This window comes from Sparus aurata, chromosome 18 (genome assembly GCF_900880675.1).
Source record: "Sparus aurata chromosome 18, fSpaAur1.1, whole genome shotgun sequence".
Lineage (NCBI taxonomy): Eukaryota > Metazoa > Chordata > Actinopteri > Spariformes > Sparidae > Sparus > Sparus aurata.
In genome coordinates, this window is record NC_044204.1 from 20,937,900 (window position 1) to 20,950,334 (window position 12,435).

General features: G+C 44.1%; 1 protein-coding gene across 2 annotated transcripts in view; it reads left to right on the plus strand.

Moving 5' to 3' along the window:
* Window positions 1–1,708: 1,708 nt before the first annotated feature.
* Window positions 1,709–12,435, plus strand: part of flt4 (fms related receptor tyrosine kinase 4) — a 63,470-nt gene continuing 52,743 nt past the window's right edge. For both annotated transcript variants that reach the window (XM_030396762.1, XM_030396763.1), the window contains exon 1: window positions 1,709–2,152. In XM_030396762.1, coding sequence (XP_030252622.1) covers window positions 2,095–2,152 — 58 coding nt within the window. In that variant the 5' untranslated portion in view covers window positions 1,709–2,094. The remainder of the gene's footprint in view (window positions 2,153–12,435) is intronic.

Here is a 12,435-nt window from a genome sequence, read left to right on the forward strand (position 1 = left end):
AAAATGAATCGAACAGACTTTATTTACACCTTCAACATGTGGCTGCATTCATGCATTCACATCAGATGGTGTGTTTGCTAATGCTTTAGCTTAGCAGCCACAGTGAGGATTTCAGCTTTATAAAAGGGTGTTAATGAAGTAGAGACAGATTGTTGGGCATTTTACAAACCCATGATCCCAGACTGACTTAAAAATACATTGTTTCTATCCCTTTTTTTAAGAGCGGAAATCTCCACTTTAGCTGCTAAGCTAAAAACGTTAGCATGCACCCCGTCTGAAAAGTCGACCGCACATTGAAGACGTAAATGACGTATTTTCAAATCAATTTGGGATGTCTGGGCAACTGGAGACTCTTCTGGAGCAATTTTATGTTTATTTTGGTTGTTTTTTTTTTTTAGTCTGCGTCTACTTCAGTTGTTTAGGAGAATCACAGTTTTGCCGTGAACCCCCAGAAGTATTTCGTTGACTAAAACAAATTTTGACTGGCTTTCCATCAGCACAAGGTCGAGCAGAGAAGAACTAAGATTAAACATTTTTGGGTGTATTTATCCTTTAACTCCTTAAGGAACACCGTTCCAACATAGGAACACCCTTCACTAAACGAGCACCCTTCGTAAAAACGAAAAGTTTTTTTGCTAATAGTTTTAAGCATCAAATCTTAACAGTATATACTCACTGTTCGAAAGCTGAGAGTGTCGTGATTATTTTAAGCCCAAACACAAAGGAAAAAAGTTATTTCCAGACCATGTAATAGCCTTCTAAACTCACCATGACACAACATTAGAAAGAGCCCTCTACCGCAAGAAGCAAGAATGCCTACATACCTTCTGAGTGTTCCCTTTTTCCACAGCTACAATGTCATGCCACACTTTTTTTTTCATAGTTTGCCAAGAGTCCATAGAATGGGAATATCCATGTCATTTTACCCAAAACTAGCTACAAGTTTCGAACAAGCAAGAAACCCCAAGGCCTTAGCTTTCATTTGAGACCAAGATTATGTTTCTAGGTAAAGGGGTTCTCAAGTTATAAGCCTTTGAATCTCAGTAGGCGCTCTTGGAATAAAAGGACCCAAGCAAAATGCACAGACATGCCTTTAGAAAAAAGGAAAAATCAATTTTTTAGTCTTTTGACTTCAAATTTTGAGTGTAGCAAGCTGAGACCTGTGGCTATGGCCTAATTGTGTCTGCTGTGTCCATAGACATACCCGAACCCTTATATCTTAGTCAGTTTATTGACATTTGAATTGGACGGAAACCAAAACCTGTGTTCCAACCTCTGTAACTCTGTGTCAGTATGTCATAGAATCACACTTACACTTCTAGAAAAAACTTGAGGGTGTTACCTTTCCAATGGTTTCCAAAGCACATCCCTGAGTCTCAAACTATGTGGGAGCTGTCATGCTTTTAATTTCGGTATGTCGTTTTGGAAAAAGAACCTTAAAATGGGGGCGTACACTAAGAGGTTAAAGTTTTCTTATTGTACTTTATGGTGTCTTATAACCATACAGAATGAGATGCCACTACTTTATTATCCTCAAAAATGCCATTACTAGGTGTTTAGCGCAGCGAATGAAAACTTATGGGGGTCTTGCAGGAAGGAAATTTGTCATGGATTTTAGCCAGACCCCCGCCCCCCCCTCTCTGTCTCTCTCTCTCACACACACACCCCACACCCACCGACACACACCCCTCCAATTCAGCCTGTTTTATGAACTGGATGGATGGATGGGTGTGCATGCGCTCCAGTCACGAGCAAAGGAAAAAGGAAATCATTGTAAATCCCATTCAGTGCCTTGTGCGTCCTTTAGACAAAAAAGACGTGTTTGTGTCTCTCCTCTCTCCCCTCAGCTGTTCGTCTCTGTGTCCTCTGTGTGCAGATCAGGCATCGATTGGTCGAGGTTCACCTGAGTTTGCTTCTTTTTTTTTCTCTCTCTCTCTCTCTTTCTCTCTCTCCCTCACCGGACTTTCAGTCTAAGCGCCTCTCCACCGTCTCCACGCGCGTTAAAACACATTTTATTTTATTTTTTTAAAATTTTTTGGGGGGGAAAGGAAACACCGGTTAGGCTTCTGCACTTTCTGGACCGGAGATCTGGAGATGAAGACAGATTTCACGTTTTTCTGTCGGACTTGGATTGGAATAGCGTACGCCTCAGGTGAGTGAGGAGAAAGTTTGGAGCGCGCAACTTTTTTTTTTGGGGGGGGGGTGAAGGGGAAAAGTTCGGGCTGAGTGTTTGCGCTGACGTCCCGTAAATAATTGATCCGATGTTGATTTGAGTTTCGTGTCTAGACAGTTGTGTTCATGTCAAACTGAAGCCAGATAGTGCATCCTGCAGTTTTCTGTATACTTTCTGCTCTTTTTAATTGCACGTGGAGTTGAAATGTTTACTTTATTCCAAAGCTGAGGCATCATATTCAGTCTAAAACATGCCATACTCACACGTACTTTGCATCACGTTGAATCCCCTTAGTATTTATGAGTAGCATCCATTCATCACCAGACGTGATTGGAAGTTTCTCTCTTTGCCTCCCAGTGTGGGACTGGATTTCTAGTCTACATGCAGATAGGCACTAGGGGGAGGCATGCTGTTGTTGCGTTTGATGAAGATGCAGCTGTTAATTGGTGATGCAAGGTCAGTAAAAAAAAAAAAAAAAAAAAAAAAAAGCAGATTTCTATCAAGTTTGAGTTGGCACATCACCGTGCATGTATATATGTATGTATGTAGGTCACATAGTGGGAGGAGAACTGAGTGATCTGGACTGGACTGACATGAGGAGGAGGGAGGGAGGGAGGGAGGAGGTGGAGGAGGAGGGGGAGGGATGGGGGGTGAGATCCCTTCAAACCATCTCATTGAAGTAATCTTGTTTTTGTAAAGCGAGCGAAAGGTGACAGAATGTCGCTCGCGTCCAGACCAAATCGACCTGCCTCAAGAATTTCTGGGCTATTTTGGGCCTCCGGCATGTGCTCTTTATTCCTGAGAAAGAAGTGAGGCTAATAAATCTGAAGCGCGTTGTTTTCATGGCGCTGTTTCATGCCAGACACTTGAACAGGGCTCTTCGGATTGTCTTATTTCTGACTGAATGTGTTACGTTTGGCTCACTCGTCACTGATTGCTGTTGCACAGCTGTTCATAAAGAACAGGGAATACTTTTGTGTGGGGCAGCCGCCATATGGTTATCCGAATCATGACTCCGCGGTGGAGCGATGACTCTTGCTCCTTTCATAAATATCACTGAGTTGTGCTGGGTGGGTCGCATACATCTGCAGGAACAGATAAACAGTAATTTGTCAGGGAGGAATGAGGACCAATGGCACCACAGGATCCATTTCCGAAGGGGAATCACTGCACTGATTTTTATAATGTGTGACAAATGTGTGTTTTTTTCACCTGGCTGTGTGTTCTCGGAAGGCTCTGTCCAAACTATTACAGTGCTCAAAAACAAAGAAATCCACAGTGTGTATCTTGGAATTCTGAAGCTCAGCCCTGACATTTTTCTGCCATCCCACCAACCTGATGTGCCCACTGGAAAAACATGTCCGGTGTTATCTGTTGAAAGACTTATTTGCAGCTCTGTTAGTTCGGCGACACGGGGAGCCCATCTTTCTCAGTAGAGGCACAATATCTCAGTAACTCCTGGAGGCAGAAGGAACCAGAGATGCACATTTTTCAATTACAGCCTCACAGTATGTTCCCAGGAGATTGAGAGCCACATTAAGGTGGATGTGAGGGAACAGGGCCCATGTTCAGGCTCAAGTTTGTAGCTTTTCGCCCACCACTTCGAGTGTAGTGAACTTTAAAATTGTATTATCATTCACTGGTTTTTCTTTTAATAGTAATGAGGGTTGCACATAGTCTCTTTCTGGCCGTCAAGTCACATCGAAATGATGGACCTTGAGGCTTGAACGCAGCAATTTACCCTCTGTCCGTGTTCTAACTTTAAAAATCTCTCATTGAATAAATTAAACTCTTGTAAAAAAAGCCATTTTCTGACAGCTCGTAGCTCATATTTTAAATTCTTTATCGCGGGTAGCTCAGATCCGTCTGAAGGGATTTCTGAAGGGTCAAACAAATGTGTGACATTAAAAAGACACCTCCGAGTCGGAGTCTGACGCAAGCGTGACGAGACCGCTGGCTCCTTCGCATTTATATGATCGCGGGGGAAGATTGAGGGAGCGAGTGGACTGTAGACCTGCCAGCCCAGAAGTCATTCTCATTTTGAAGGGGGAGAGGATGCAGTTTACACATCAGCTGCAATTTTGGAGCTCCAAGTTTTCCACCCTGGGCCATTTTCTACCATCTTCCTGTCACACTCCGTCTCTGTCTTGAATTATGTTATTTTCTAAAACATTTCTGACACAGACATTCTGTTGCACTTAAAAAGAATCGTGGTGCAACTCTCCTGGAATAGGATGCAAATGAAATGAATTGAGAATCACTGATTGATGCATTTCCTTTTTTCTTTTTTGTTCAAGCATAATTGGCTATTGAAAACCTCCCCAGTAGAAGCCACATCTGAAGGCAGTGAATCATTTCTCCCTCCGAAGCTGAGCTGAGCCGAATGATCTTTGGCTTGCTCTGTGTCTTGGGTGCATAGTGTTGATATTGCTTTTAGCTGAGTGTTTTCTGTACGCATACCTCCGCATGATCAGATCATCCCAGAAATCTGACTCTCAACTCTGGGTATTATTCTAGTCGTCCACTTATAGAGGTCGAGTTGTTTTAGCCAACAATATCCCCTTACGCTCAGCGCTGATCTCAGGATTCAACCTCAGGACCCCGAGGAGCGGACCCTCTGTGTCTGTCCTTGAATATCTTGTTCTATCAGCTGGAAGGCAGCTCGGATGGGAGTGGAATGCTGCTGCTGCCGCTGCTGCTCCATGTGGGAAGATCTCTGCAGTAAAATCCAAATAAATAGGGAGTCCGGTGCCTCACTCATCACTGGCATGGAGTAGCAGGGCCCCTCAGGCATTTGTATGTCTCGTCACTCACTTTCTCATCATGCTGAGGCACCAACACCCCAAATATGACTAGGGCTGAGAGATAAGCTCTTTCAACACCAGGAATCTGCTGCAGGAGCCAAATATGTGTCTAAGTTGGTGCAAGATAGTTGATGAAAACCATCTGTGGTAATTTTGTTTTCATCCGTGTTTTTCTGTGCCCAGTCTTTAGCAATGCTGACTGCAGGAAGCTCGGGATGGCAACGTTGTTGGCTGCTACTTTAGTAAACACTGAAATATCTCAATAACTGTTGGAGAGCTGGTCATGAAATTGAATAAGAGGCGTCCATGTTCCTCTCAGCATCAATTGTAATAACTTTGGTGACATCTCAACTTTTCATCTAGCACCAAAATCAGCTCAAAATATGTCCAATAACTTGTTTTGAGATTAATTACCTGCAAAACTTTTGCAATAAGCTACTCTGTGGAAAGATAATTGATTGTTTAGTCTCATTCCCAGTGACTCCAATGTGACTGGATGATCAACTATCATTAGCAGAATGGCACTCAACCCAGCTGTCCACTTTCATTCAATCAAGCCTGATCCAATATTAAACTCAATGGATGGTTCACTCTAAATGATCTGCCTCACCATAATTTAACTTCACCAGATCTAGGATCCATACAAACTCATAGATATCAGCCACCTTAAAGGTAGGGAAGGTGATTCTGCAGAAAAAGAGAGTCTCTTTCCCTGGTCATCAAATCAAATACCCAATAACAAACTATCTTTGTCCAGAATTGCCTTCACTACAAATTTCGTGAAAATCTCTAGTTTTTGTGTAATCCAAACAAACCAAACAATCAACTCACAAACAGACACAAGTTAAAATATTACCTCTGTGGCAAAGGCAAATATTAAACATTAAAACCTACTTCACACCAACATGCTAGCATAGTCATAGTCATTAGGATGCTAATTTAGCAACGGCTGCACTTTGCAAACATCAGCTGTGTAATGTCTTCAGGCCTGGTCACACCAGAAAAGAAATGCTTGTGCAACCACGGCATTTTCAGACACTGTTTCCTGGATGACATTTAGATAGTTGCACTTTGTTGTCGGCTGCACAAGACAAAATGATAGAAAAACTTGTGAAAGGAAAGAGAGAAGTTCAAACCCTCTGCGCATAATTACTTCTGCACAGCGTAAAGTGGGTGTGAATATAAACGTAGCGGTTAGCTTTAGTCCTGTTATTATTCCCTAAAAGGTCTTCTTGCTGCTTGACCTTCCACAGAAAAAGAACAATTAGGTGTTTATACATTTACGTCCCTCTCATTAGCTTCTTAATAACTTTCCAAATCAGTAGTGGCGTTGTCAAAGTCTGACCTGCCTCACGGTCGTTCTCTGGGTCCCCGCTGTGCAAAGGAAATGTCAGCCACAGCAGGCTCCCGTTGTGCTCTGGCAATTCAAATTGTTCTTGCCACTCTTGAAATGCTCTCCCACACTTGGAATAATGGCTGACCTATTGATTTTATTCTGATCTCTCTGTCCTTTCCATCATGTTCACGCAGGCCTGAGTTTCATAATGCTAACGGCCCAGCACAAAGACAGTCAAGGATTAGTGATGTATCGCTCAACGAGCTCTTGAGCTATCGCCCGATGAGTGAATTAAATCACCCATGAAGAGGTGAGAGTGTACACAATCATGAGACGAGTGCTTTTACCAGGAAGATGAAATAAATCGTGACACAGCTGTTATTTATTCTGAGTGCCGCTGCACATTTGAATTCACAGCTAAGAAAACCATCCGTGGCGCTGGCTTCACAAATCCTCTTGACATACAACAGGAGGCTAATTACATGACATTCAGCACCTGTAACATTTATTCTAAGTTGTATCAGCACACATTCCTTTATGGCCTCTATTGCCTTTGTTGGTCGGTCACTTCGCACATGTTCTGGAGGCAGAAACTGGATCCTGGCGTTCGGTTGCTGTTACACGGATATTATAACCCACTGAAGTGTTACGTTGCTTAGAAACAAGCATCATTTAGACCTCTTATCAGTTATACAGGAGTCCCCGTCGCTATTACGTTCAAATTGCCACTCAGTCACCGGCAGCTGTTTTGACTTGGAAGTCCGTGCAGCAATTCATTGGTCACTCGTACCTCTTGCTTTGTCACTGGAGGTCGCTTGAGGTTCATGGGAAAGAGTCCATTGGCAAAGCCTGAGGAAATTGCCGGCTTCCCTCCCTTTGGGCATTCAGCACCATAATTGTTGACCCGGTACTCCCTACTTTGCCCCTTTTCTACGGTATGTTAAGCTGCCCCAGTGATTTAGCTCACTGGGACATCTGACACGGCAGCAGAGACTTGTTTATGGCCCGAATCTCCTGGAATTAGGTAACAAGCGCGGTAATGGGGCTCCTCAAAGTTTTCCTTCTGAACAGTCGCAGCATGAGTTTTAGGAGCGTGCGAGCCGTCACAGCAGGCGAGGACTGTGCTCAAGAGATACTTAGGATGTTCCCCAATGGTAATGTCAGCGGCAGGAGCTGGGACAAAGCATTTACCAGAATGTGCATGGTTCCCTTCTCAGCAGGGGAAGCCATTTCTCAGTGATAAAAATGATGACATGCAAAAACTGGATCACGGCAGAGGAAGCGCTTGCGTTGTCCGGTGTGCCTGTGAGGCAGGTACAGGAAGATTTAGTCAGGGACAGAGGTTTGTAACATAGGAAGCTGGCCCAGATGGCTTGTCGCCGCATCCTTAATTTCGCACCCCTCCTCTGGCAGGATGTTGGAAAGGCCTAACTCCCCCCGACTCGTGCAGAGGACAGGGACATAGTGGATGTCATCCTCCTCTGTAGTAACAATGAAATCAAAGCCAGGCTGCCAGTCAGACTGTCGCCTGGCTTTTGCCCGGCCTTGTGTCCAGATGACAGAGGAAGTGGACTGTATTTCTTTCAGGGAGAGAGAGAGAGAGAGAAAGAGAGAGAGAGAGAGAGAGAGAGAGAGAGAGAGAGGGTGTGTTGTGGCCCGAGGCCGGCTGACTCCACATCCAGAGAGCAGGTCTGCTCCATGGCCTGCATGGCCTCCCATTCCTCGCCGGACATACAGCGCTATTTCAGAGTGCCTTAGCCTTGGCCCTTTGCCAGATACTGTGTCACTGAAATAACTGTGGCTGTGCTGTCACCTACATGTTGCTCTTCACCCCCCGAGGACCTTCAGAAAAACAGGGCAATTCAGTTCCAGTTGATTCATTTCCTGTCTCATTCAAGTCTCTTTAAACCCTTTCTAGTGAATTGAGGGAAATGTAGAACAAAATCTTCCCTCGCATTTCGCCCTTTCATACGGTCTATAACCACAAAGCAACAGCAAATGAACCTAATGAGAATGACTGTCTTCGCGCAGGGCTCCCACGTCGCATCCTCTGCGCCGACACCGAGACTCTGAGAAATGCTTTATTTGTTTACACAAAGTTCCTTTTATTCCCCCCCCCCCCCCCGTTCCTGTCATGTGACTGATGAGAGACAAAACTACAGAGGAGCGAGGAAACACTAACGGCAACATCTCCTCCACCGTCCATGAAAAGGGGAAGTGGGAGAAGCGTGAACATGATAAAGAAAACAGGAAATTTGCTCGCAATGAAGGAACATTGTGCCGCCTTTCACACGAGCTTTAATGTGCCCTGTGTCGTACCCTTGGAGAGCGAGGCTCCCGTCTGCATATGTACCTTTGATGGGTTGACTCCTGCCTGCCTTGTATCCGTCTGCTTGTCAAAGAAGCTTTACATTTTTAACTGGCTTAGTGTCTTATGGCAGCGAGGCGTCTTTCTGTGTGTGTGTGTGTCATTTATCTTTAGTCAGCAGGTGTTCTCTATAGGCTGGGCAGTCCAGTTTCAGTATTCCCCAACTGTGAAAAACCACCAGTCTGAGCCATAAAGGAAGCTGAGCAGAGGATAAGATAGAGGCACCGCATGCAGAGGCATTTAAATCCGCCAAAGATCTACTGTGTGTACTGCAGGACTCCCTCTTGAGCAATTCTCCAGTTAATTTTGCCGTAACTCCTTACAAAACAAGCACATCGTATGTTTGAACAGACAGTCATTGCGTTCATATCTCTGTGCAGTTACTTTAAGTGGGAAATGTTGATTACATTGTGATTATTGTTTTCAGAGAAGGATAAAGGCACGCCGGAGACGCATTAAAAAGTCATTGAAAGTCCTCAGTGGGGGCAGAAAGCAAGTCGTCTGAAAAGTGGCTTTGCTTATTGTTGCTCCACCTCTGAACAGCCAGCAAAGGTAGTAACGGCAATTAATTGACGTCTGTGTAGAAAGAGTGAACCTTCCAGGTGGGACAGCATGACATTTTGACAACTTATTATATCGGCAATCCACGAGCAGCAGTTTGCAGCAAAACAGCCAACCAAAGATGTCTGTAAAAACGAGGTGACGAGGAGGTCCGGGAACTCCTCAACCTCCGAAGAGAGGACGAGATCAACTGCCACGTTACAGGTACAAATCAAGAACACACGAGGAGCGGTGGAAAAGGCACAAGGGCACACAGGAGACACGGGACTGATGCGAAGACGAACAGACAGACGAACCACCAAAGAGTTAGGGAGCAACACAGGATTGAATACAAACTAAACTAATGAGGGGTTGAGGTGCAGAGACAGTGGGAACAGAGGCTGGCGTGCAGGTGAACATCACGCAGAAGGGAAACACAACACTGGTGAGCAGGAAGCACAAAGTGACAACAGGATGCAAGAGGATTTATCTGCAAAATAAAACAGGAAATAACTATCAGAGAAAAACCCAAACCATGACAGAACGCTACAGTTGTGTAAGGAAGTTACGACGGACCCCAGTGTAAGCTCTTATGATGGGTACTAGTGCATTAATAAGAAATTGATTGAATAATTTTTAGAGTTTATATATACATTCTATGTTTTAATGGAATAAACGTGTGCTTTTATTGTGGATTCCTGTGAACTACTTCACAAAAAAACAAACAAACCTTAATGACTGAGATGGCGTTGCCTTTTCAAAGCGCACATAGCAAATGGCACTGTTGATAGTATACATCGTGGGTGTCTCCTTGAGGGCAGGTGTATTTCCCAGGTGCTGATCTGGGTCACTCACCAGGCCCTGTTCTCTGCCAAACACGTTGTCGGAGGGCCCGCCCCCTCGCCCCCAGAGTCCCTGTGTCCACTGCCTGCACTGTCTGTATTAACACCCCTTGAACACCGACATGCCATCTAACATCACACACTGTGGCTGTGTGAGAAAAACCAAGCAGAGGGCTGTGGTTCCTTGAAGAGATTGCTTCATTTCATTGGGAAACACACTAACCCATTTTTGCTCCAAGAGTTAGATAAGAAGATTGGTATCAGTCTTAGGTCTGTATGGTTTACAAATAAGCACATCAAAATGAACAATTGTTCCTTTAACTGTGGGGCACTTTGCCCATCCCCTGACTGGGACAAAAGGGAGACATCGTGGTTGTGTGGCATTCATGTTCAAACACTTGGCTTGCTTCACACAGCTGGCGAAATCTTAGATGCAGCAGCCCTCTGCACCGTCAGACCTACATAAAGAGCTACTTTTAATCTTCCTCTGGCGTGCTCTTTGAACATTTGAATTGACAAGTAGCCAGTGGCACATCTTTCCTCCCTGTCAACCAGGTATGTGAGGCTGACACATCAAAGTGGAGTCTAATGCACATGGTGAGCGAACAGGCACAATTGTCCTTGAAATATTCTGACTTCTGGCACTCAGCTCACATATAAGTACATCTGGCACTTCCATCATGACGGAGGCATGCAGCAGAGGAGACAGAAACACCAGCTGTGTGAATCCATGCGTAGTAAAGCCATCTCTATACGATTGCTGTCACACGGTAGGCATGTTTGAGAGCAAAACGGACCAAGCGGTTCTCATCCTCATATGCATCACATTCGCACTCGTCATTTCGCCTCTTTTTTAGTGCTAATTTGAACAAATGTCACTCAAACCTTCATGTTCGCCCAGCAGACTCAGCTGGTGCTGGTGCCGGGTGTACACATTACTCCCACAGTGGGAATGGACTTTCAGAGAAATCACATTTCACAAGAGCTATGTCAAATTTTTCTTTTTTTTTACAAGGACTTGTTAAATGAGCTGTTTGTCTAACACAAGACGACTGCCAATGAAAAGCTATTGCTCTTTTAAATGTTCAGTAATTGTTGAGTTGTTTTCGAAAAGTCCCCAGTGATCAGAGCTATTGAGACCCCAATTAGCCGAGTCGCACAATTTATAAGGTCAATGGAGTCCTTGTTATTTAAAGTGTTGGAAAGCTGGACAACTGGCAAGATTATTGCTTTACTGTCAAGGACTGTTAATGGGGTGTTTTATCTGTCTGGAGGATTTTATACATCTAAACTTGTGTGTTTATGCCCTGTGTAATCCTATGATAACAGACAGAGTAAATCAACTTTGGAATACACTGTGTTTTATCTTTGTAGCTTAAAATGTGATGCTTGCTTTTTGTTAGTGGAAGCTAATCACTCAGAGCTGCTGCTTATCTTTGCACCACCAGCTGGAATGCATGGGAAAAGAGGGGAACCGAGCTCAAATATTTTTTTGGCTCACTACCCCTTGTTTTGTAAGGTGGTTGACAGCCAGCCAATCACCATCCATTTGTGTTTTCAGGCTACGCAATCATTCTGAATAGACGACTGTTGATCTGTCAGATGTTGTTTGCTTCAGACAATTTAACAAAAATTGATTTAATTTCTGGGCCGTGAGGGTGATTTATCTGCTTTTCAAAAAATAGCTTTTAGTTTACATTACTGCCAAACATTGTTTCTCGATGATGTAACATTACCAACTGAATGCCAAGAAAAACGTTTTTGAGGTTGTGTCAGAGACATCTATTTATTGCCTGCTGAAGTTAGCATGCTAACCAGCTAGCTCTTGTCCTGTCCAGTAAAACCTCTTTGTACTCTCAGAAAGAGATAGTCGGATTGCTGCTGTAGTTTAGCTGGGAGATGTATTCGAGCTAGAGTTAGCAACATGTCACAAACTCTACAAAATAAAGACACAAAATGTCAGGAAACGTAATATTCTTACAGACTACCAAACAAAACAATACAACCATACACCGTCTGAAACAAGATAAATTGCCTCTTTACTCATCGTAACACACTCAATTCAAATAGAAACAAAATAAAATTCAACCAAAACATCTTGCCAAACATGCATTGGCTGTCTGGCTCCAATCCAGCTGTGTCTATTCAGCCAGTCTGCTTAGCTGCAGTGCTAACTGAGCTATCTAGCTAACAGCAGGTGGAGCCACAGCAAATGTACTGTGAGCAGCAGATGGTTGTTTTTCTGCTGATGCTGCCCCCCATGTGTTTGGTGCGACATCTGACGGCTAGACAATTCTTGCGCGTTGCACATTTAATTTGCAGGCGCTATGAAATCTAAGACAACGGACCAACTCTGCACTGATATTCACATT